Raw genomic sequence first — 26549 nt, forward strand, 5'->3', positions numbered from 1 at the left:
AAGGTCATTGAACATATATTTTAATTAAGCTTAATGCAAATGCAATTGAATTAATAAATATAACCGCCATTCGATCCGTACTGCGTATCAGCAGATGATGCACTCGACGAGGAGGAGGAGGAGGAAGAGGCACCAGCTGAGTACTTGGGCAGCAGGTGGGCGGGTGTAATTGTGTCGGCACCAATGATAACGGGCACATGCGTCTCGGCATTGAACTCCTCGATGCCATTGGACACGGGTTCCTGGTAGACAACCGGCGACTGAGATTGCTCCTGCTCCACATAGTTGGCGTGCGTAATGCGATCGGCTTCGGGTATGAATTGCTCGGGAGTTTGGGTATCAGCGCCCAGATTATACGAAGCAGTCTCCACCTGAGCTGCTTGGAGTTCCTGCGATGGCACAGCCGGCTGCGATTGCGTCAGCGTCTGCGATTGCGTGTAGGCGTAGTGAGCAACGCGATCCGCTTCAGGAATGAACTTCTCGGGAGTCTGAGTGTCAGCTCCAATATTGTAGGTGCCATGGGAAGCCTTCAAGTGATGGGGAATCAAATCAGCGGGCTGATAGCTGCTAGAATCTGCACCAGGAATGACCTCAGTTTCTGTCTGCAGTTGTTGAGGAATCAGATGAGCAGGTTGATAGCTGCTGGAATCGCCACCAGGCACAACAACCTGTGCTTGCTGCTGCTCCTGTTCCTGCACATACTGAGCATGTGCAATGCGATCAGCCTCGGGAATGAACTGCTCGGGAGTCTGTGTATCAGCGCCCAGATTAAATGACTGCTGCTCGATCACCTGAGCAGGTTGATAGCTGCTGGAATCTCCACCGGGAATAACTTCAGCTGAAGCAGCTTCCGACTGCAATTGCTGAGGAATCAGATGAGCAGGCTGATAGCTGCTGGAATCTCCACCGGGAATAACTTCAGCTGAGCCAACTTCCGACTGCAGTTGCTGAGGAATCAGATGAGCAGGCTGATAGCTGCTGGAATCTCCACCGGGAATGACCTCAGTTTCAGTCTGAAGTTGCTGAGGAATCAGATGAACAGGCTGATAGCTGCTAGAATCTCCGCCAGGCACAATCTCAGCTGAAACAGTCCCGACGTGCGATGCTTTTAGGTGCTGGGGAATCAAGTCCTCAGGCTGATAGCTGCTGGAGTCGCCGCCAGGTAGAGCTGCCGAAGCTAAGGAGGATGAGGAAGATGAGGCGCTGTAGCTGTAGCCAGCATTTTGATTAAGCAGCAGATGACTAACATCGGCAGCCACGAAGCCAACGAGGGCCAATGCGATCACAAAGAATTGCTGTTGATAGAAGAGAAAAATAAGTTTTAAATCGGGCGGATTAAAGTTGGGATAAACGTAGAACTTACCATGTTTTGGGGTTTGGACTTGCGGTTGATCTGTTGTTGGTGGCACAAAAGTATCTAGTTTTTATACGAAATTATGGATACATCGGGTTCCACTTGCGACTGTCTATGCTAATTGGAGGTTTATTTTGATTTTCGTATCTTTTGTTTTAATGAACATCACATCTAACGTCACATCGACATCCATATCCAAAAGCAATAACAAATCCCCTCATGGATTGTCTCATCAACAGCAAATATACAATCAAGAGACTCGGCAATCTGTCCAGCACATCTTTGATTAGAACTTCTCTGGACTGAACGGCCTCCATTAATTATGATCTTTAGCTCTCGCTCTCTCTCTCTCACTCTCTCGATCGGTCTCAAGACTTCATTTATTTATAATAAGTCGCTAAACAACACAAATTAGCGCACACTAACTTTATTTGTTAGTCTCTTCACATACATATTTTTATTATTATTATTTCTGTTCATATTTCTTGAACATTCACATAGTTTGTGTAGTGTCATAATCGGCTTGCCCCAAACCAGTTTCGAGTAGTTGAGTAGTAGCCTGAATCGGAATCGAAATCGCTATCGGAATCTAAATCTGTCGTCTCAAAAAGCAATAATCGTCTTCAAAAAGACATTATTATGGCTTATTAAGTGATATTCAATCACAAATTAATATTTTCAAATTAACTTGTTTAGCTTTTTATACCCTCGAATACAAAAAAAAAGTTAATTTCAAAGTTGGTCCAACTTTGAATTCAATTCTGAATTGTCTACAAAATTTACGAATTCCTTTTTCTATTCTCTACAATCTATTCCGATTACTTTAAAATAATCTCGAATGCAACTCTTTTGTTGTTAGCTTTTACAGGGTATCTCTATAGCGACCACTTTTTGAAGACTTGAAACTAGTTTCACACATTATAACCACGTTATGTGGAGATGCATCATTAAAATATCGTTTTATGTTTTCTATACATCTGAAATATGATATTATGTGAGCAAAACATGAACGAGTTTCGAGTGACAACTATCATCAAAAACATTATTACGGATGACAATAGATCTTTTAAGAAAAAAAAATTATGTTCACCTGTTCATATCAGGTAATTACGGAATACGAATATTATGGCAGTTAAACTAAATGAAATACAAAAAGAAATCTTTAATCTTCACAAGAAACTTCTCTTTGTGAAATCGGATTAGTTTTTTGTGTTTTTTTGGTTAATCAACAAAAAATGTTGAATGTAGTTATATGATTTTTTTTTATTAATATTCTGTCTTTCTTTTATGGCTTTACTAGATTATTAGCTATGGTCAAAGATTTAATTTTGCAAAGAGCCAATCGATAATGTTGATTATCATATGATTATATGGTTGTCATTAATTTCTTTCATATGGAAAACCTATAATAATTCGTTTATATCAAACGTAAGTTGTTTTAGTCCATGAATATTAATTAGCGTTTGTTTTTTTTTTTTTTTTACTTTTGATTTTTGTTGCCCCTTAACTGGTTTTTGGCCCAATAAGTGTTACATAAATATGTTAATTTATGCGCTTCATTTTATATACACGTTATATTTATAGATGCTAGACCCAACATTAACAAAGAGTTTCATTCAATTAGCCTAAACTGGCGACCTCTTCGGCTAGAATTCGGCTAGTTATGTGATTGACTGACTCATCAAAAAGTCGGCGATTTGATCGGATGGTTGTAAGAATTCTGTTGGAATTAATATGCGATATGCTAGATGACAAAAAGGGGATTTTTTTCCACAAAAACAATTTTTTTTTTTTGGCATTTGATTTTTTATTCCAGACATATAAAAATATACATATTTTTGTAATTTTAATATTTTATAATGTCTATCAGAATAATTTGTTTATTTGCGCTAGGTTGAAACAAAAAAAAAGTATAAAAAAATGGGAATTGAAATGTATATTAACTAGCCGAATAGTTTATTTATTTTCCAGGGCAAAATAAGAAGTTGGACAATTGTGAATTGAAATTGATATTATTATTTATATTAATATTTTTTTCCCTCCCTCGAAACAAAATAAAAATTCCTTTATCAGCTACCTATTTAAGAATGAAATAATGCCAGTAAATAAAATTACTAGTAAATTTTATTTAATAGATTAAAGAGTTAACCTATTCAAGAAGAGTATTCACGCATCGCATTTGCAATCAGAAGAAAGTTATTTCTTTATTGTTAAAGCTAATTATGAAACCCGAGTTCAATGTAGCATCCCAGACGCCTTAACCGGTTATTAAAAATTATGTTGTTTTCGCTTTTCTTTAAGCTTTTGTAAATATAACTTTTGTATGTTAATGAGAATGTAAGAATTCCCAAATAAAAAAATGCAAAAATGTTCTAGTGATTTTTATTATTTTGCTATGATTTGCATAAATTATGCAGTTTAGTTATTTATTTATGTGCCACAAATGTTTTTCTAGGCGTGTTTTTCATTTCAGAGATAGAAAGACCAGTTTTGTTTTCGTGTGTTTTTTTGAAAACAACCAAAACGAATTATCTAGTTGCAGCGCCCAAGAAATCGACTGGTTCTAATAAATCTACTATTCAAATCAAGCCAAGTTATAAAAGCAGATGAAACGTGATTCAAGTTATTTGAAAGATTTATCGACATGTGCTCGCAATTCAGTTCCGTAATAATGTCCAGTTTGAGCATAAAGCGTAATAAAATAGTAACCCGATATTGATCTGGTTTTTTATGAACCCAACACTTAAGTGGGCCCTTGAAGGTGTCGAATTTGGTAGGCAAAACCAAAAACATTTTGTTTTGTTTTTTTTTTTTTATCGATATACCTAATATAGCTTTCGGTAAATGTTGGTATTTTGGTATACTGATTCGGTATATTTTAAGAATAATATTGCAATGTTTAGTTTTTTGTTTTATGGAAGTATAGTTCTCACCTATAATGCAGTCCTATCCATCTACAAGTAAGAAAGCTAAGTCGAGTGTGCTCGATTGTGAGATACCCGCTACGAATTTTCCATAAATTAAAAAAATATACCGAAGTAATATGCTGGGAAATACTAAAATATGTTAAAGGCTATATTTGTTACTACATTAAAAATATACCATAAAGTACAAAATATATTAGATTGTCAGCTAAAGAAACTAAGACTTATTATTGCAAAAATATACCATATTAATATACATGAAAAATACTACCGAAGGCTATATTTGGTATATTGAAAAAATATACCATAAAGTACAAAACATATCAGACTGACAACTAAAACAACTAAGAACTTTTTGCCATTGGAAATTATTCAAATGTTTATCTGATCACAACGAAATTTTCAGAAATCATAAATACTGCAATTATTATTATTATGTACTTCAAATTTCTAGCTTTAAAAAGGCTACACAGTGTTTGCTATTGATGCTTATCAAGAATATTTAATATACTGTTTGAGGTCGGAGATGCTTCCTTCTGCCTGTTACATATATTTTCTGAAGCGGGTATACAAATCTTAATACTAAAGACTACAGCAGCTTAAGAGTTGTTGTTTGCCACACGCAGTTCAAGATTATTTTGCATCTTTAAAAAACCACACCCCTTCAGGCAATATTAAGGCTTTGGGCTAAGACTTAACATCTCGCCGGATGTGTCGTAAGTGCGGCGGACTCTCAAGCAATGGAATTGAATGAAGCTCGGTCCCACACATTTCCCCTATTTTTCCAATATGCCATCAGAGAGCTTAGCTTATGTCATGCATCGTTTGAGTACTTAACGTTATTTGTTATGCGTTGATTGGCAATCGTTGGCGTTGTGAGTCAGTCAGTTAGTCGATCAGTCAATCGGTCAGCTTTTAAAGACGTTTTGGGACAAGCTCCAGCAATATTGATTGTAAGTATCAAGACGACAAAACACAGACATATTTGCAAGCGTAATATATTTATTGTATTTACATAGATAGCAAAATAAAGTAGCAGCGCTTTTTCATTTCAATTTTGTTGTCTTTCCATATGCATAATGAATTGAAACAAAAGAAATCAGTATTTGGTTTTCAATAAAAACACACACAAAACCCGTTGCAAAGTCTCACACAAGACAAAACAAAACAAAACACAATGCGATGGGAGTGAGATATGGTGGCGGCTAATAGATTAAAACTGCCGCAGACATATATCAAACATCGAAACAATTTTAACAGCTGTTGTGATACTCTAACTGAGAGTCTTAAGTCTCACCTATAGTCGAAACAGTCTGAGGCCATGCTAAACTGTTCTCACGAGCGACCTACAAAATAGCTGCAGCTGAGAACAGTTTTCATAGTTTGACGAAGCAGTTTAAAGCCATGGTAAGCTGTTGCCCCTGACTTCTTTGGAGTGGTCTACAAAACTCCCGCAGCCAGAGGCAAGAGAACAGAAGAACTAAGCGCATGATAACAGCTTTGATTTTTAGCCTAAGTAGTTCTAAACCATGCTAAACTGTTCACACTAACCTGTAAAAGTTCTGCACAAACATAACATATGCAGCTAGAGCAGTGTTTTTGGTGGCATGAGAACAGTTTCAAGCCATGCTAAACTGTTTCCACTGACCTCGTTAGAGTGGCCTACAAAACAGTTGCAGGAAGAGTATGAGAACAGTTTTCAACCTTTAATCGTTGCATCTAGAGCAGTACTTGAGAACAGTTCCGATCTTCAGTAGGAGCAGTCTTAAACCATGCGAGACTGTTCCACTGACCTCTAAGAGTTCTCTATAAATACTTGCAGCTAGAGCAGTACTTGAGAACAGTTCCGATCTCCAGTAGGAGCAGTCTTAAACCATGCGAGACTGTTCCCACTGATCTCTAAGAGTTCTCTATAAACACTTGCAGCTAGAGCAGTGCTTTTAAGGTCACGAGAACAGCGTTTAACCACTGCTAAACTGTTCCCACTGACCTCTAAAATGTGGCCCACAAACAGTTACAGCTAGAGCGGAGCTTTTAGGGTATCTAATAATCGTTATGCGGCACATAAAACGACGTCACAATGTGTTTGCATTGATTAGTGTCAGTTTGCAATAGTAGACAACGGACAAGAGACAACAGACAAACTGGCAACTGACAACTGACAAACTGCCAACTGGTAGCCGGCATTTGAATGCGGTTTGTGTGTCTGTTGGCTAAATTTACTAACTTTCCGGTTGTCTAGTTTGTCCATTGAGCTGCGTTCGTTGGCTGTTCGCTGTTGTGCTTGTGTTTGTGTTTGACAAACGCTGCCAAAAACGAGCTGAGGTCAAAGCAAAAGCAAAAGCAATGCGGTGTTTAGCACAACCACACATAAAAAAACAATTGCGGAACAGCCTCACATTATTCGCGATATTTGCGAATGTGCAAAATTGTTTTTAGAGGCTGTCAACTTATTACATATGAACTAATGTACGGTACTTCCCAGCACAGCTTCTCCTCCTTCCCTCCCATTCAATAGTGTCCCATAATGCGATCGACAGCGAATGACGAAGACTAAGTCGAATGTGTCACTCGCACTTTTGCTGCGATTTGTCGCACTCTAGCGAACCGGGAACACATACACTGAAATGTTGTTTAGGCCAATGCGTATCGCATTGTCATTGTTGTCTCTGGCAACTGACGTTGGCAACAGCAACGCAGCAACCAACAACTAGCAACTGCAGCAGCAACCAGCTGAAGCGTCGTCGACAACAATCCAAATAACATGCGGCGAATTTGCAAACAAACTTCGCATACGCGTTTCGCACACACTTTACGGCTATTTCCACATGTCACTCAGTGTGTGCATATTACGAGCATCTTCCATCTTTTTTCGTCTTTTGGAAATTGCGCCACCTTCTCTACTCCTCCCTTTTTAGCCATGCGCTATCTAGTACATAAGATTATCTGTTTTTTCTCATCTCGCTAAATCAGAAATATCAATCAAATTGAGATGATTAAATGAGTACAGCTTAAAACGCTTTAAATCACCATCGATTTTGTTGTAGTTTTGCTTTTTTACAACCTATCAGCCTGAATAAATATTACACGCAAATATGCAGCATAAGTCAGTATTATCATTTTACAGTATTTTTTTTTTTACTATGTACAGTATTTTTAGTGCTTATGCAAAAGAAACACATTTATTTTGTAAAACAAAAGTGCATGTAACTATTATCATTTACTAAATAAAGATAAAGCTACTAATGTTTGTTTTAAGACTCTTTTCTTTTGAAAAGTAGAAATGGGTCTATTGAGTTTGTCAGGAGTTGAAATATCCGTAGCAGCCTGAAGAATATATTACTGACCACATAAAGCATAAAATTTATATTCTAAATCAATTTCAATAGCCATTATTAGAAGCTTTAAATTACGTTCGATTTTAATATAGTTTTATTTTTACGACCTATCAACACAAACAAAAAATGCAGTGGAAGTTAATGTTTTCATTTTACAGTATTTTAATAGAAACAGCAAAAAAGAACACTTATTTTGCAAAATAAAAATGTTTATAACTATTATCACTAACTAAATAACTATGAAGCGATTGAATGTTTTTTAGACCCTTTTAATTTAAAATGGGTCTATTAAGTTTGTCGAGAGTTGAAATTTCCATTGCAGTCAGAAACAAATATCTCATATCTCAGACCCCATAAAACATAAACTTATATTATGAATAAACTTTTCGTTTGAACAACTAGATCGCAACGTCTCTATCAGATATAGACACCAAACTTAATACATATGCTTAGTTAAACATCATACTGCCCAAGTTTATTTTAGATGTTTTATATCTGCTCGCTGAATTCCGTAATAGAAATACAATGAAACCAAAATCGAAATAGTTTTGCCTATGATCTTTATTCTAGACGAATTTATTTTATCAGGTTCCTAACGATGATGTATTTTTTTGATGTAGTATTTGATATGGATTTTTCTGTTTTCATAAACAACGTTTTAGTTGCCGTGCGCGTTGCTTCATGAAGAGTTCAAAGTTTCACGTTGTTTTTAGTTTTAGTTAATTTAAAGCTGATTTTTAGTGTGATTAACAATAGATTAGTTGTTACAAATTTTGTTTAACGTTTTAATAAACAATAAAAAAGCTTCAAAGTGAAGGGTCTATTACAGTCCAAATGACTGTAGCTTTCTTACTTGTTTTAATCTATGCGTATGTGTAAATGTCATTGAAACCAATTTGATCTTCTGCTGCTGCACTGAACGACATGAGAATCGCAGAGAGAGGCGCTAGCTAAGTGACAAAAGCAAACAAACATTCGCATTCTCCCTCTCCCTCTCTCTACTAACTGTGCCCTGCCTTGTTCGCGAGTGGAATGCAAACGCGTAGCTTGAAAATTGACGAGGCTAAAGCCAACAACCGACAACCAACAGTCACAACTAGCCGCAAGTTTACGGGCCAGTTAGTTAGTTGGCCTGGTCTTCATCGCTTAATTCAATGGGTAAACATTGAAACTGAAAGTTGGCCGTCGCCAGACAATTTTTATTTACTTAATTAACGCCCAAAACGCAGCAGCTACAGAATCAAGAGATTCGAATCTAGTATCCATATTTCTATCACTGCTAATGCGTTAAAAACGCTACAAAACAAACGCTTTACACCCCAAGGTTCCAATCTACAGACGACAGAAGTTGTCATGTAGATGTTTGGGTAATTAATTTGATATAATTAAAGAGACTCTTAGGCAACCTTAACAATAATATTGTGTGGCCGAAGAATAAAGTTATTAAATATACAAGATCACATTTAACATTTTGTAGTTTAACAGGAAAACCTTTGCAAGGGGGATTTTTAATGATGTTTGTTTTTTCTCTTTTTTGTTTGTGTTTTTTTTTTTAGCCGCTTAAATTACGCTGCATCATTTTGAGTTTAATAGCAAACTGGAATACAAAATCAACCTGAAACTGAACTACGTTTCTTTTAGCTGCGGTTTTCAAGCGTCATTGTAAAAAAAAAAGAGTTTCGTGTGTTTTGCTAATGGAAGCGGCGACCTTGCTCGAATCTATCTACACACATTTTTATACATTACTCTACTCTATTTTTCTATTTTTTGCCGGGTCACGGCTGACATTAGTCAAAGGATTGAACTACAAATTCAAATAAAGAGAAATTACATTCAATTTCCATTTGTTGAAATTCGTTGCAGCTTCCAAAATGTGAAGGGCAAACGCAATAGGCAAAACAACAAAATATTAATAGATTTCTCACTGCAAAGCGATTGCTAAATTTACCATCAATTTTAATGAAGATTAAAATGAAGAATTTACGAATAAATTAAAAACAAAGATGCAAAATGTTTTAAAAATTTGTATTGCATAAAGATTTTACAATGGAAAATAAAACGTTTTTCAATTACAGTTCAATTATAAATTCAAAATATGCGAAGGGAAACTATTCAACTACTTTTTTTTTTTTTTATACCTGCTACCCATAGGGTAAAAGGGTATTATAACTTTGTGATAGCTTGTTTCCTGAAAATTTGGTTGCGATCAAATAAATGTTTTGAAAGTAATTTAGGAAATAATTTTGTATGGCAAAAAACGTTTAATGCAATAGTAGCTATAGCTGACAATCTGATATATTTCATACTCTGTGGTATATTTTAATATAATACTATATAAATATACCAAATATAGCATTAGGTATAATTTTTTTATTTTTGTGGTGTATTATTTCGGTATAATTTAAGAAAAATAACACAATAATTATATACCAAATACAATCTGTGGTATATTTTAAGCATTTTGCGGTATATTTTGAATGTAATACTATATCAAAATACCAAATATAACATTAAGTATAATTTTTTTTTTGATTTAATTCCGGCATATTTTAGGAAAAAATACCATAATAACTATATACCAAATACAATCTATGGTATATTTTAAGTATTTTTTTCGGTATATTTTGAATGTAATACTGTATCTATATACCAAACATAGCCCTCAGTTTCTTTTTGTATATTTTAAGAATACCACAATATCGATATATCTAATATAGCATACGGTATTTTTAGTATATTATTTTGATATATTTTAAGTGTAATACCGCACTATTTTTCCCTTATTGTTATTCAAAATGGGATGGTTCACTGAATAAATAAGAAAACAAATTCAACTACTTTTGGAACACATTCTTGTGGAGCTTCTTCCAAGGCTGATTGCAGGCCATTCAATGATTTAGTTCTAAACACTTGCAACACTAGTCTAATGCGATGGCCATTTGCATAATAATGCCATTGACTATATATACAGTTGGTTTCAATTTCGCTGACATCTTCAATAAATTAAGAGCCGGCTGGCTAGTGCAGATGACCGCTCCCCTGCGAATCTGCCGGTAAACCAGTTTCGATGTCAATGAATGAGATCCAAATTTAGCTTCAGCTTCAGCCTAACCAGGCAACATTTTTTTTTCTTCTCATTTTTGCCTCGACTGTTGAACGCGTAATTTGCTAGCAATTACAGAATCAAGTTCCATTTCAGGTTTCAGATAGTTTCGATTACTCAGGTGCTGTCCACCGTCCGTCCGTCTGTCCGTCTGTACGTATGTTTGTCCCGCTGTCCGCGTGTAAATAACACTTGTTTTCCGCGGTGGCATTCAGATAAATTAATTGACAAACTGCGATTGGCATAATTAGCGAGCGTTTTGAGATCTGCGCCAGCGGCATGCCATCAATTTGTCAAATGATTTCACGATCATCATCATCAGCGACAGCAGCAGCAACAATTGCACTCGATTGATCGAATCGTTAATTCGTTTTCAATCAATCTATTATTGATGAGCAATATTGATTGCATTTGGTTGCACTTTATTGGACACAATTTATCTTCACATCTGCTAACTATCTTTGTGATTTATCCAATTATATTCACATTAATAATCTTATTAGATATTCATTTATTATTTTAATTCACCGGCGAGGGATTCCCATGAATAAGCTATTCAAATCTGCGGCTTCATATGCAAATATGAATTTTTGTATACTGACGATCGAATATTTAAAGAACATAATTTTATTATTTATTTATTTAATATTTTTCGAGCTCGATTGCGTAATCAAAAAGCTGCTTAACTGCACGAAATTTGTGCGGTAATTTTTAATTAAAGCGGAGACATGTTTTGCCGGCATTCCCGCAATCGCAATTAAACAATAAATTCGATGAGATATTTGAATATGGGTAAATCCAAAAGGGGGAAATCAAGTGATTAGAGATTCACAATTAGTTACTACATTTAAATATACACTGTTAATTATCGATAAATACATCGACAATCGATTTGCTCTTTTTCTTAAGTGACTAATTCGCAAGCACCCAAAAGTATGCAATAGTTTTTTTTTCATAACCTACAGCTCGTCGAATGGATGAGATGGCTTTCGTATTTGCTCTGTCTAAATAATTAGGCTAATAAGCTGCTAGACATGATCTGCTCAGATTGTTGTTGAAGGTATTGTGATGATTGCTGTGTCGCTGTTGCTCTTAGTTTTGCGCCGCCTTTTGCCCACTTTAATTAGCACAAGTGGCAGGCAGTCGTAAAAGCGAAAAACGTTGCCTACTTTCAGGCGACCATTAAAAATTAAATGCATATCAAAGAAACAACTGCCACCGGGCAGAGAGGGTAAGGAAAGTGCAAAAGACGACAGCAAGCACAAGGCTTTTCCTCTGGCTTAAGTAAAAGAGACACTAAAATATTACGTGCACACACATGCCAAGACCTCGATGATGCGACAACCAAAGATGATGATGGGCAGCAAGCAGCAGCAGCAGAAGCAGCAGCAGACGACATCGCCCCGAAGCCATAAGAGCTCAGCGGAGCAATCAAGCAAAATGAGGTGCATTTTTCGAGGCAGGGCAGAATAAAATAATGCCCAAAAATAATCAGAAGGCGACAAAATGTTGCATATAATGCGGCGACGACTCCCTCAAGGCAGGCAGTGGAAGGATGGATTGGATGGAGATGGTTGAAGAATGTCTGGCTTGGTTTTCGGTCTCGTGTTAATTATTTTGCTAAAATATCAACGACGTCGACGACAACGACAACGGCAGCCAAATTTGACAAAATTTGATGTGCGCGCCCCCGAAAACTGAAATGAAAAATCGCAATCGCAATTTCCGGCGCTCCGATAACCGCTGGCTATATATTGTGTGCATATAATATATATACATCTAGATATCTAGATATATTTTGTGTATATTTATAACAATGCAAGCACAGGCGGAGGCGGACGGACAAGCTAGCTGGCTGACAAGGCGGCTTAATGAGTGACGTCTGGTCATATTAGATCCGATGCATGACATTTTCTAGCTGCTGCTGCTGCTTCTGTGTGAGTTATGGCGCATTAAGCTGAGTTGCAGCCAAAGGGATGAGGAGGGGAGAGACAGCATTTTTCTTGTTGTATGGGTAGACTTGGCCTAGGGTTGAGTTTGACGGGCGGGGGGAAAGGTTTTGGTACCATCTTCTACTTGGCATTTGCATTATTCATGTGCTCTCTGCCTCTCTCTCTTTCTCTCTGTGACGCTGTAGTTTTATTTTAAAGCCCAAGCGTTCATAAAAACCCAACTGACAAGTGCATTGCCAGGTCGATGGGTGAGCCCAACTAAGACATACCCTATAGAGAAAAGTAGTCCTCTCATAGTAATGGAAAATATGGCTAAGCTTAAGCTGATTCTCTAGACAATTTAACGATAATACCGATATACATGATTGATTCGCATTGATCGACATCTTTTCAGCTCACCTGATGCACAGAGCGCATTGGCGTTTCGTTGTTCCTAGAGTGTTGAGTGTTGAGGTTACTGCATTTCTCCATTTCTTGTTGCATTTTACGTTCCTCCAACGCTTTTGATGGCTTTTTCGAGGCGTCGTGTGTTGATGCTCTGATGCTGATGACAGCGCGGCTACCATGATGAAGTTGTCGTTCATTGCAATGAGTACGCTGTTGATGATAATCACCACGATGATGATGATGAGGCGAGCAGCCAACATCGCTCGTTAACTTGCCTTTAAGTCAAGTTGTTTGACAATCTGCCCAGCAACGGCAACGGCAACGACAACGTCAACATCAACTGCAACAAAAACAAGAAGGAAAGAAGTGTTATAAATTGCATTTAGTGTCGGGCCAAGTCATTGGTGATTTGTTATGGCTGCCAGCCATGAAGAGAGTGAAGAGGCAAAAGGTCAGGCCTAGCCCAAAGCCGAAAGTCCGCCGCAAGACTGAAATGCACACATTGATGAAATGCCAGTGGCAAGAGCACAAGTTTCCTTGCGCATATGTAAATTGGGGGTGAATGCGTTTCGAGTGCCAACTGGGCAACAGAGCTCGAGCCCGGGAATTGTTTACAAATTTCATACAAAATGCTCAAAGGGAGACACAGAGAGTGAGAGAGGGGGGAGGTGATAGAGCCCGAGCCGAGGCCTAGATGTGGATATGCTAAAATAACGCGGCAGTCATAAACTAAAGACTTTGTTTACAAATTAAATGCAACATGCAACAAGCGACAGCGACAGCGACATCGACATCTTCATCCAATGGAGACCGACCAAAGCCCCCGAAACGAAAAGCTCCAAGCAAAGAGATATGCACACACAGATACACCGCAGAGACCAGGCGAGAGGAGATCCCGGGCTGCTTATGAATGCGCGAAGCTGCCCAGATGGACGACAGAGGCCTGGATATGCATTGCACCCGGACCTAGGTGCGCTCCTGGCGCTTGGGTGTGATGTCTGTGTTCTTGTTGTTGCTGTTGTTTCTTCGACTCGAAGTCGAAGTCGAAGTCAGAGTCTGACTGTGGCTCATGCCCCATGTACTTTATGCCCACGGTATGCAAAGCAGGGCGGCCCGCTCTCTACAGCTACATGTGTTTTACATGAATTTTAAATGATATGTTAAATAAAATGCGCAGCTAAACAGCCGACGGGCTCAACGATGACGACGACGACGAATGCGTGGACAACACGCAGCGAACGGCCAAAACGGTTCGACGGACGCTTGTGGGTTGCGGTCGAGGAGGACGAAGATGAAGATGAAGAAGTCGGGGAGTTGAGAAAGCGCCAGCGCAGGCGAGATTCAAGACACAGTCAACAGTGGGTCAAACTGCGGAAAGTAAGACATTATTAGTAACTTTAAGATAGGAATTATATAAATTATCTTTAAAATGAAACATTTTATCTTACTCTTTTATGCTAAAGCTAGCTCTTAAAACCAACGCAACAATTTAGACTGTCAGCTGCATTAAGTTTAGTTTTATAATGCTGCAAATACTAACTTTTCAATGAAGTAGAGTTCATTTTGTTGTCTTATGTATTCGAAATATATAGCTTTAACTTTAATTGAGTTAGGCCTCAACTTTTAAAGAATTTCTCTAATTAAATAAAGCACGTTTTGCTTTCAATATTTTAAAATAAATCATTTTGAGTAAAGATGAATCTTGAAGCTCTTGATTAGCATTTTACTTACAGCTAAGAATGATTTTGGAATTATTTCTATGTTTTAAGACAGCTGACAAAATGAATGAATTAATGTTGACTATTTTATCGTTAAACAGAAAAAGTTCCTAAAATCAATCTTAACTTCAAATATAATGCTAAACCAGAGCTAGAAGAATAACCATTACTTATTTTAAAATTGTTTCAGTTTATGTTTTTTTTTTTCACTGACGAATTTCCCCAGAGAATTGCCCATATATGAATATTTCATTAAATTTGTTCCGAAAATATAAATGTAAACATTGAGCAAATTAGTTGGTATTCTTCCTTTCTTCATTTTAGATCTCTTAATGTTGCCAAACTTATAACACAAAACTAAAATAATTGTAGTTTTGAAAAGGAAACAACTGCTGAATTGCTTGAATGATTCGAGACCAATGTGCGGGGGAATCTAAAACTATGCAAAGTTTATGCGAATCTAAAATATTTGCGCTGCACATGCGCATGAACTCAAGACTCAATTGTTCAGATACATTTATATCTTAAATGCAGGCAAAACTGGGCGCTGCTGATGCCGCTGCTGCTGCATGGTGCATGCGGCATGTGGCATGCTGCACCCGCTGGCTGCAGTCGCATTTGTGTTGTTGCAGTTGTTTTTGCAGCTGAACTTGAAGTTGTTGCGACTCGGAGAGTCGAAGTCGAAGTTTTGCCGGCTGCTGCTTCAGCCTGATGCTATCAATTCAAAGTCAAATGGGGGGACAACAAAACAAATCGGCGCTGCATCTATAATGAGCCAGGCCAGGCCAGGCCTAGCTAGACCAGACCAGACCGGGGCAGAGCAGAGCAGAGCAAGCGTAGCTTGGCCAAAAGCCTGACATCAGTCCCCAGCAGTTTGAATCTAAAACGTTGGCCATATGGCTTTCGGGCCTGTTGTTTTCATTTTTGACTTGCATGCGCGCTCATTGAGTTGTTGTTGTTGCTGTTGTTGTTGCACGATGTCTGACTAGGGACACCCACCCAACACACACACACACACACTCACACGCAACGTTGTGCGTTGCCGCAAGGAAATCTGTGTCCAACTTCAACTTCAACTCCAACTCCTGGTACAAGTCGCATTTTTTTTTTGCTGCTCTCCGTACTCCTCCTTTAGATTGGAAAATTGTTGAATGCCGCACAATTGAATCGCCCAGGACCATAAATGTCTTTATTATGAGCCAAGTGCCTCAGCCAATTTGCTCAACTTAGCGAACTGTTGATTCCAAACTGTCAGCATAGATCTCAATTTTCAGCTGAAACAATAAGAGAGCTTTAGTATAAAAGTTTATTTTGATATGTCAACTGTACTTACATTATCTATATGAATTCCGAAGCTGATTATTAGCAAAATTGACCTCATTTCTTTTAGAGGGAAGGCATTGCATTTAATTGACAGCATTACCAAGCAAGCTCCAATAACTGTGCCAAAGTGCAAAACGCGCAACACCCACAAAACACCCAATCATGCAACACCTACAACAAACGGCAACTTCAACTGCAACACAACTCCATACAACTCAATGCTGGGCATTAAATTGCTGATGCCGCAAATGCAGGCAACAATTTCATTAAACACAGAGCGCGGTCATCGCAACTGGCAAAGTGGCAACTGCCAACTGGCAGCAGCAGTAATAGAAAAGGATCCGTCCAAAACTCGTCTATTGAACACCCGAATTTGCAATTTTCGAGTTAGGCTTCGTTTTGGCCAGGCCCACAAATGGTGGGCGAACAAATTACAGACTTGCTGCAACAGCCATAAAATACACTCGGAGAAAAAGTGAATAGGAAACAACTAAGAATGTGGGATATTAAATAAAAACAAAACAGTGCTGTATTATTAAAATATACCAAATTATACCGCAAAATTAATAATATATACCAATGGTTATATTCAAAATATACCAGATTCTTAGCCAAAGCTAAGAAGATCCGTAGTAAGAAGACGTTAAAAACCCTTCTACCCTATAGAGACTGAGTATAATCAGCAGTTTAAACAAATGGAGTCTTTGGATCGATATTCTTATCATATTATTGAAAAAGATGAAGCCTTCTGCTTGTTACATACATAACAAGTTATAATAAGGGGATCTGTGTTTAAAACAAATTATTACATCTTCAAAACTTTCCCCACAAATTTAAAAAAAAATTGAGTAGATTTTTTCTAGCAGTGCATGTTTAAGACCGCAGCATTGTGTTTTTTGGGGCAACAGAATCTCTTTAACACTTAACACGTCAACACACGGCTCGTCACGGCTCATTGACTTGAGTTTCCCATAGAGCCAAAACGAGAATTGTGATTCGAAATGAAAATACAAAAACAAAAAAGAATGCTGCGGTGTTTTCCTTTTACTGACATGATTATCCGACTCGCCGCTGGATCGATCAATGCGAATACACATGTGTGTGTGTGTGTCGATGATGTGGATATCATAGATGGATGGTTAGATAAGATTGCACATGATTGTGCCCCGCATTGCAACTTGCAACAGGCAAGCAGACAGGCACTTGCTTGGCGTGCCAAGCTTGTTGTGCTGCATGCAGCATCTATCGATCGTTCGATCGATCGATTATTATCTATTTTGGCAGAAATCGATCGTGATCGATTTAGGGCTGCTGCTGCCACGACGACGCACGCTCCACGCTGTTGCTACAAAGGTTAAGTGGCAAAATGCCTCAAAACCAAAAAAAAAACGAAAAAAGTAACGAAAAATCTTGTCCAGTCGCCGTCGCCGTTGCTGTTGCGCCGCCAGCATGCGTGCTGTGAACAAGACCAACAGACCGCCCATTGCCCAATTTCCCATTTCCCCCATTTGCTGTCTTCCTCGCTCCAACTGTACAATATTCCACATTCATTCACATCCGCAAAGTTGTTAATGTGGCATCAACAACTCCCGCCTTGGGGGCAGGCCACAACTTGCACACGAATTCGCCACAACTATTTTCTTGCCTTTCTTTTTTTTCGTATTTTTGGGCGCGGCAAGTGGCAAAAGTCGAATGAAAAGATTTAAGCAGATTCACACACACACACACACACGCACACAAATTCTTACTTGCATAAAGATCCGAAATCAACCAAAGTCTGTTAGCACTTTCCGCTTGGTTCCGCTTTATTTCCATGGCGAATCGCACCGTTTGTTGCACTTTCATAATAATCTCATAGATTTCGTTTAAGAATTCACAATTATTTCACTACACTTTGAGCACAATTAGTTTTCTTAGCTTTTCACTCGCGTCACTTCATATAAGCAGTTACGGCCAGGGCTACATAGCATAATTACGCGATATCTTAGCAGATTATATCGATATTGACATGTTATGTGATAATTTATCGATTTACTTCTTATAAGCGTAAGGATACATAATATTTAATATTAATTTAATGTATATATTTATGATTTTTTTTAGTTCAAATTCTTTTTACATATTACATTTTTAACACTTGATCAAGCCATTTTTCCTCCACTCAAAATCTATCGATAGCGATAGACAAGGACAATATCAATCAATATCGTTCGCAAAACCAAGCAAGCGAAAATATCGATATAAAGAACAAATACAAGGAGAACGAAAACAAATTAAAGATGGCGTTGCCTTTTCGATTTATTTCAACGGGCACAAATGTTTTGTTGGAAGTCAACATTTTTCTGCTCTCATACAAAGTGTGATAAACTAAAATTTTCGTTTTTATGTCAAGGCTGTGTGTGTTAACCAAAAAACAGAGATAATTAATCTGGACGTGAATTAATATAGAACGAGCCGAAGAAGAAGACGCAATCAAAATGCCAGTGGATGAGAAAGCATATTTCGAGGACCAGCCGGGCAAAAAGTTTGATCGCTGCTTGGCCAATGGGATTGTTAAGGGCGGCGGTGGCTTTGTCGTTGGAGCTGTCATTTCATTGTTGTTTCTACGCCGACGCATGTGGCCAATATTGTTGGGCACTGGTTTTGGCATTGGCGTTGCCTACAAGACATGCGAGAAGGATCTGGAGACATTCAAGTAGAAGGCAAGACAGAAGAAGAAAACAACAACACAACAATGACGACAGACGATAGAAGTAAACGCAGACACACACACACACATTCACAAGCTGACATACAGATGTTTAAACTGAAGCCGAAGTCGCCCGAGCAAAGCCGAAGTCGAAGCTTAATAATTTGGTATTAAATGATTAGGCGAATGTGTCTCCTTACTCACTCTCTCTCTTGTGATTTCGACGGGGTATTTTTAATGTTGTTCGCTGCTTGTTGTGCGACTGCCAATTAAAATTCAATAAAAATACATGCAATTCCAATGAAAATGATGCACTACGCGCTTATCACAAAATGGGAAATCTTCAAATCGCGGGGCATGACTAGAAGCAATCAGTACGAGTTCCATGTAAAACAGTATCTCACTCAGATCCACAAAGAGAGCGAGAAAGAGAGAGAGAGAGACAGAGAGAGGCAAGTTAAAAATCTTTTTCGTTTTTTTTTTTGTTGTTTTTGTTTTTCGTTAGCCGGGTCAGCAGCAAAGTCAAGTGCAACGGCAGCAACAGCAACAGTGAAGCCTTGCAACGTCTGTGGCGGAACTCACGTTTCGTTGGGAGCGCAGCAGTAGCCGAAACTCATGTTGCATGCAACCTGGTCGCCGCTGCCTGCCTCGTTTGCCCGTCACATAATCTGCTCCAAATCAAAATTGCTTATTAAACGTGGAGCTCGTGGATCTGCAAGCAGCAAGTTGCAAGTGAAGCTGCTGGGCGCCCTGCCGCTGCTTGAGGCCGAGGCTGAGGCTGAGGCATGGACATCGACATCGACATGGACATGGACATGGCCTGGACTGCGTAGCATCCAAAACGAATCTGTCGCAGTTGCTGTTGCTGTGTTGCCGTACGTAGTTGCTGCTGCTGCCGAATTCTGTTGCACAGTTGTGTTGTGATCACGATTGCCAAGGTTCGAAGGGGGCCTCAATAAGCCAAACATCTTGATATGGCGATGCGAAGCGGCGCTACAGGCTGCACATTGATCGACGACTACGACGACGACGACGACGACGACGTGCAAAGCTGCCAATGAACCAAGACTAGCCTCTGGTTGTGTTGCTGTCTCTCTCACTCTCGCTAGCTCTACGCTTGCCCTCTGAACCCGATTGCATTTTGTATACATATATTATAATTGCCGGCCATAGCTTTCGGCTCAATCTCTGACCAACTCAGTCAGCCATCCAGTCCATCCATCCATCCATCGATGGACAGTCGAGATTGTCATGGCATCGACATTCGACGCGCTGCCTCTTTTGCCTATCACCAACTGGGCATCACCAACATTGCATCGCCTCGCCTTCGTTTTTGTTTTTGGCTTGCTTGATATGATGATGGCCACTTTCCAGGAAGCCGCCTGGAAAACTGCAAACTGAACTTGTCGCATTAGCACCACGTCGATGTCGATGTGTGCATCGGAAATTAATGCGATTGGCCGGCTTTTCTCCTCCTTGTTCTATAGATTAGTTCTGGCCAAGATCGCCACGATCTACAGCGGATCCTCGAAAGCTGATTTTACCGATTGTTTGCCATTTTTTTCTTATTGTGAATATTAAGTTTATGCTTTGTGTTATTACCGTAATTGCCACTATACATTTAAGTAGTAATGCAGTCCAGTCGACTGAGAAGACCCTTTACTGAAAATTTCACTATTTGAGAAAGATTAGATATGGAATGCAATCTCTTAACGTAAAATTTATTGAAGTTAATATAAAGCGTGTCTATTAAATATGTAAGTTACCAATTATATTTATCTAATTTGCAGCCTTAAGTATTGCAAGTCTACTCGACTGTGAAAGACCCTGTGCTGTTTTGATTTGTTGTTAAAAGCTTATCAAACTGAAAATGTATTATTCAATTCCCAAATTAAATTAAGCTACTTCAGTTTTACTAAAAGACAGTTCAATGTATCGAGTCTACTCGACTGCTAGAGACCCTTTACTGATTTCATTTGTTGTTGTACGCGAAGCAAACAGGAAATGTAATATTAAATTCTCAAATTATGTTAAGCTACTTCAGTTATAGAGTTTAATATGGCGAGTCTAATCTACAGTTAGAGACCCTGTACTGATATGATTTGTCGTTAAAAGAGAAGCAAATAGAAAATTGATTGAATAATCAATTCTCAAATTAAATTATGCTAAATCAGTATTACTGAAGGAGAGTTTAATATGGTGAGTCTACTCGACTGTCCGAGACCCTGTACTGATTTGTTGTCGAAAGAGAAGCAAACAGTTAATTTAGTATTAAATTTAATATTTTACTGCAAGAGAGCTTAATACATTATGAATATTTGCAGCTTTCAATATTGCGAGTCTACTCGACTGTTAGAGACTCTGTACTAAAATGAAATGTCATAGATTAATTAATCAATTAGTCTACTCTACTGTCAAAGACCCTCCACTGATTACTAGATTTATTTATAGAGCAAAGCGAAACTCACATATTTAAGTAATTTAGTTCAAAGCTTAACTAATAATAATGTGATGAGAGATCTCAGAGCTGCAAAAGATAGCAAAAAGTTACTCCATAGCGGATTAAAGCAGAGATTGTTGCGCAATGTCGGATCGATTGGGATTTGCAGCTCAGTTTTCTTATTAGTTTTCTTTATTGCTTTTCCCTCGCTGACTTTCTCAATTTACGTGCGCTTGACAATCAATTGCAGCTCTGTGCGCATATTTTGTGCTTTTTAAGTGCTGCAGAGAGATCTCCAGTTACTCGGAGCAGTTGGACAACATGTGTTTGATTTTGATGGGCTGCTTGCTTTGCGCGCCAAACTGCAAACGATCTTGACAAACAAAATACAAGAAAAAAACCAACCAACCAACCACAAAAAAAAAAAAATGGAAAGGTTCCCAAGAAAATTTAGATCAATTTTCCTAATTTACTTGAGCACAGCGATTGCGTGTCGTGGCGTGAAAAACGGCACTTGAAAATTCCTACAGCGCTCTCCGAAGGAAGATCACACTCAATGTGATCGCGCCAGCAGCCAGCGGGGGGAAGATGAACTCGGAGCTAGAAGAAGCAGCAAACGCAGACGCAAAGCGAAGATGGAAGCAAACAAGCAATGGAAGCGCCACATAGCGATGGATGACTCGGAAATACCCGGTAAATATAGGTGGAAGAAATGAATACAAATTAAATTCACTTCAAATGTGTAGCGTATTTTTATTTTGTATGGATTTATTAACTTGAAACACTACACAACACTTGAAATAAGTTATTGTTGCGTATTATACAACACTTAAAATAAGCTATCGTTGTGCACTATGCAGCACTTCAAAAAGATGTTATCAGTGCACAACACTTAAAACGAATGTACGCGAGGAATGAAGCTTAAGCAATCGATAATAATAATCGATAAATCAAAATTGAAGTTGAAATTCTATATAATAAAATTCGATACAATATATCGAACGTAACTTAAAATAAATAAGAAAAATATTGGTTGTAAAATTCGTATTTATAAATTTGTTAGCTCTAGCGCTTATAGTCTCATTATATATTATATTTTTATTTATTTTTTATTTATTTATATTCATATTTTTATTTATTTTATTTTATTTAGTCGCTGCTTATGTAAAGTGGTTATATACCCTTGTAAGCTATGGATAACGGGTATAAAAATAAATCACGACTCAAGTTTCGAAAGCGCGAAACTGTTACCAAAGCACTTAAACTTAAATTGGCCAGCGACGCCGACGACGACGGCGACGACTTAGGTAACATAGTAAACTGAGCCACAACAAGAGAGAACAGAGAACAGAGATGCAGCGAGTCCAAGTGCAGACTGAGTTGGGACTAAATTAGAAATAGTGTAGATAGATACGCCAATAGAATTTATAGCGGCCTGCGCGTAGCCTGCGTCGCGTCGTCATGATCATGCAGCACCATCTCGAGCATCGCGCAGACTCCCGCACCCAGCAGAGTGAACGAAAGAGAGAGAGGGAGAGAGAGAGAGGGAGCAGGTTAATTTTGGGCACGACGCGCAGCCCAACGATGATGATGACGCTGATGATGGCAACGCACGAAGCGAAGCGACTGCTGCAAACTTTTTGGATTTGGGTTTGGTTCTGACTCTGAGTTTGAGTCTGAGTCTTGGCCTGGTCATGTCCAACGTGCACGGTCTTAAGCTTAAGTTTAATGGAACCAATTGAAGATATTTTGTGGGCAAGTGATAAAGTTGTATGCCCAGCTAGCCAGAGAGAGAGAGAGAGAGAGAACATTGGTGGGTGCAAGCAGGAAGCGGCCTGCATTTTTCATCAACAGCTGAGTTTCCCCGAGATGGTTTCACGAACCCATTAAATGATGCGTAAGCTTAAACGTGATCATGCGTTCGCTAGACCAGCGAGGGGAACGATCACAGATCACACGATCTTGATACGCAACAGCAAGCCACAACAACAAAGCTAAAACTGTAGCTGGAGCTGTAGCTGAAGCTCAAGCTAAAGATCTTAGAAAGGGATCGTGAAAATTACCCAAGTTCAACTCGCAAAAAAAAAGAAAAAAGCAAAAAACTACGTACGCAGCTGAATTATGTGCAAAAGAAAAAGAGTTAAAGAAATTTGTGGCTGCATTTCGTGCGGCGGCTTGTTAGCCAACATCCAATAGAATTAGACAGCTTAAGCTCTGTTTAAACGGTTAAGCGGATAAAACGCATAAACTCTAAGCGAATGACAGACATTTGGGTGTCGAATGCCATATAATAACTGCTGTAAAATTCACGATTACGTAAGCCAAATGTCAAGAGAACAACTGAAGCGACGACTCAAGAAGAAATAGAACAATATTATTATTTTTTGTATTTTGTATTAAAAATAAACATAAATGATATTCAAGAATTATAAATACTGTTCTTAAAACATTTGTGGATGTGACTCTACTAAAAGTTGCTGTCGCAAAACTTTATTTTTATTTGATTATCATTTTAAAATGTGTACACACTTAAATTTTATATGTACACACTTAAAGTATTTACATATGTACACACTGAAAATTAGCATGTACACAATTAGTAGTGAGAAAAAGAATAAATAAAGTATCAAGATCACATTTTGAGTTTGAAATAAATAAAATTCATAAAACTATAATTCTTCCACAGTTGATATTTCTTAATGTATATTCATTTGTGTATTTTAAAAATTGGTCTTTTCATAGAATGAAACCTATAAAGAACTTATTTAATGGCTAATAGTTAATACCTTCATTAAGAGTTAATCTCATTATAATAATTTGAAGTAAATTCCATAAAATCACTTATTTAATTAATTTAATATTATAATTTCTAATTAATTGCAAATCAAACGTGCAGCAACTATATAAAATATTATGTTAGTCACCATAGCGATTGAAATAAGCATTTATAGTATTTGTTTCACTAAAATATAGAATCTGAATGTGTACAAAGTTTGACTAATTTGGCCCTTATAATTTTAATGATTGTGCAAAGTTTATTTCTAGGTCAATGTTCATTTGAATTCGCAAAATTCAAAAAATAAACTCAAAGCAATTGTCATTGCTCGAAACAAAACTGGATTATTGAAATTCGCTGCACTTTACATCACTGTTTTTAATTGGCATGGCAAAACAACAAGTGCGAGCGAGCGAGCAAGAGACAAGAGGGTGTCGATTGTTCGGTTCGATAACGATTGCTGTTGGGATTGGTTTTGCTCAGCTGAGCAGTGTTGGGCAGTTCAGCACTTGGGCAGCAAAATGCCTGACCTTACGCAAAAGCCATTTTGTGACGTCACGGCGCCGCGGCTTTTGCTGTTGTTGTTTTTGGCTTTGGTGTTGCGGTCGCTGCTGCTGCTGCTTCCGCCGCTGTCGCCAATCAATCAAACGGACGTCGACGTCGGCGTTTTCGTTGCGGTTGTTGTTGCTGCGGCTTTTATTTATTTTGGCTCATTTTTACGCTTTATGCACTGCGCACTGTGCCGCAATTTGCCGACTTTGGCTTCCCCCTCCACTCCTTCCCACGCTCCATCTTCGTCACAATCGCACTCTGCCAAGCAACAAAACAACCACCCTTTTTATCTGTTGCTTGTCTCTTGTCGTTGTCTTCGTTTTCTTCTTCGTCTTCATTTTCGTCTGTTGTTTTTGGGCTTCTTTCTCCACTTCCACTTGAGACTGTTTGTTGCTGTAGCTGTTGTTGTTGTTGTTGCTGTTGTTGTAGTGTGTGCTGGCCATTAAATTTGATACCCACTTATTTGGCCAATAAAATTAACCTACCTCAACTTGTTGGTGCCCAAGCTCAAAGTACGACCAACAACGACCAACGACCACAGGGCCAACTTGGGTTCAGTTCAGTTCGGTTTAATGTGTGCCGTCATTTAACTGGCCCTCCTCATGTGTGTCGTCGTCGTCGTCGTTGTTCAGCAACCTGGGTTGGTCCCCCTCTCCCTCTCCCTTTCCGTCCTGCTCTCCATCTCCTTCTCTCACTCTTATGCACTTCCTCTTCCCATCTCTATTTCATCTCTCTCCTTCGTTTTCTTTCTTGATTTGAATGCGCCTAATAAGCCATGGGCTGAAATGTTAGTTGTTGCCCCTGAAACGAGAAATAAATCAAATATTTAACAAGCTAAACGTTAACAGTTTTCCTTTACGATTTAATTGCTTCGACATGTGTAAATATGGTAAATAATACAGTGCTGCTTTTTAAGCACTTTATTATTGGTGCAAACGAATTGATGATACTATTTTGAATGTTTAAGCAATTGCAATTCTTCAAAACTTTAGCTTTAATTTGAACTTTTGGAATTCCTCGCAGCCAACATAAATATCTTCTTAAATCTTAAAAGAATTTTTGAATTTCTCGATGTCAACATTAATAAAAAGACATTACATAAGTACTCTTAAAATTAATTTATTTAAATCTAGTAATAAAATCAGAAAATGGTTACACTAAAATAACTTAATTATAAAATAGCCTAAAAGATTCAGAAAAATTAAGTAATTGTATTCGTTATAAAAATAAATAATAATAATGTTAAAGTAATTTTATTAATTATTAAAAAAAACTTCTTGAAAATTAATCAAACTCCACAGCGTTTTTAATTGAATTTCATATCTCTGTTTTTACAAGAACTAAAAAACAAATAACTGAAACGTAACATTTAATGTCTTTGTGCCTCAAAATTTACAACTGGAAATTTCTAATTTTAACTATAAATTTGTAGCCATAATCATAATTACTTGTTAGGTTTTGGTCCTTATTTCAATTTATTTAATTTCTGTTTTGTGATATCGACACTGAAAAAAGTTTTAAAATCAAGATTTGATGAATTAGAGAATTTCGAAATCTAAATCAAGTATTTTTCAACCTATTTTTGAATTTTATGCGATTAATTTTCTTAATTTTAATAATTTGTTTTGAAAATGTTCATATTTTAGGAACTCATTTTTTAAGACAATACTTCTGAATATTAGAAAATTTTAATGTTGTAAGGAACTTGTCAATTTAATTTGTGTAATATTGCTATTATTGTTTAATACCTTCATTGAACTTTGACTTTTCTTCTTTTTTTTTATTTGGCTAATAGTTAATTTCTGTTAATCTGAGATTCATATTATTATTTTTTATAATAATAACAATATTAGTTTAAAAAATAATTGAATTTTCGTTTATTTCGCGGTATATTATTTTTTTGTTATTTCATTTTGATTTTCGTAGTATTTTAAGCTAATTTCCTCATTTGGGTTTATATTCTTATGAGCTCTTTCACTTCAACAAAATTCCC

General features: G+C 37.7%; 3 protein-coding genes across 3 annotated transcripts in view; 1 reads left to right on the top strand and 2 right to left on the bottom strand.

Annotated features, from left to right (window-relative positions):
- LOC132795613 (uncharacterized) overlaps positions 1-15876 on the bottom strand; it is a 31594-nt gene extending 15718 nt beyond the window's left edge. The window contains exons 1-2 of the mRNA XM_060806411.1: positions 15801-15876; positions 13071-13398 (exon numbers count right to left, since the gene is read on the bottom strand). The gene's annotated coding sequence lies outside the window, so the exon portion shown is untranslated. The remainder of the gene's footprint in view (positions 1-13070; positions 13399-15800) is intronic.
- Positions 51-13318, bottom strand: LOC132795614 (uncharacterized). Its single transcript, XM_060806412.1, has 3 exons — positions 13235-13318; positions 1364-1417; positions 51-1295 (listed from the first exon to the last, which is right to left on the bottom strand). Exons 1-3 carry the CDS (start codon positions 13316-13318, stop codon positions 51-53), a joined length of 1383 nt encoding a protein of 460 aa, XP_060662395.1.
- A 2516-nt stretch (positions 15877-18392) lies between the features above and the next one.
- LOC132795408 (MICOS complex subunit Mic10) lies at positions 18393-19009 on the top strand. The gene has a single exon (XM_060806103.1). The coding sequence runs from the start codon at positions 18577-18579 to the stop codon at positions 18796-18798; it is 222 nt and encodes a 73-aa protein (XP_060662086.1). The 5' UTR covers positions 18393-18576; the 3' UTR covers positions 18799-19009.
- The last annotated feature ends 7540 nt before the right edge of the window (positions 19010-26549 follow it).

Source organism: Drosophila nasuta, chromosome X, assembly GCF_023558535.2.
Source record: "Drosophila nasuta strain 15112-1781.00 chromosome X, ASM2355853v1, whole genome shotgun sequence".
NCBI classification, from domain to species: domain Eukaryota; kingdom Metazoa; phylum Arthropoda; class Insecta; order Diptera; family Drosophilidae; genus Drosophila; species Drosophila nasuta.

Coding starts and splice junctions, on each gene's coding strand:
- LOC132795614 (XM_060806412.1), bottom strand. CDS start 13,318: ATGTTGGCTGCTCGCCTCATCATCATCATCGTGGTGATTATCATCAAC. Junction 1,418..13,234: donor TGAACGACAACTTCATCATG/GTAGCCGCGCTG, acceptor TATAAAAACTAG/ATACTTTTGTGCCACCAACA. Junction 1,296..1,363: donor AGTCCAAACCCCAAAACATG/GTAAGTTCTACG, acceptor TTCTATCAACAG/CAATTCTTTGTGATCGCATT.
- LOC132795408 (XM_060806103.1), top strand. CDS start 18,577: ATGCCAGTGGATGAGAAAGCATATTTCGAGGACCAGCCGGGCAAAAAG.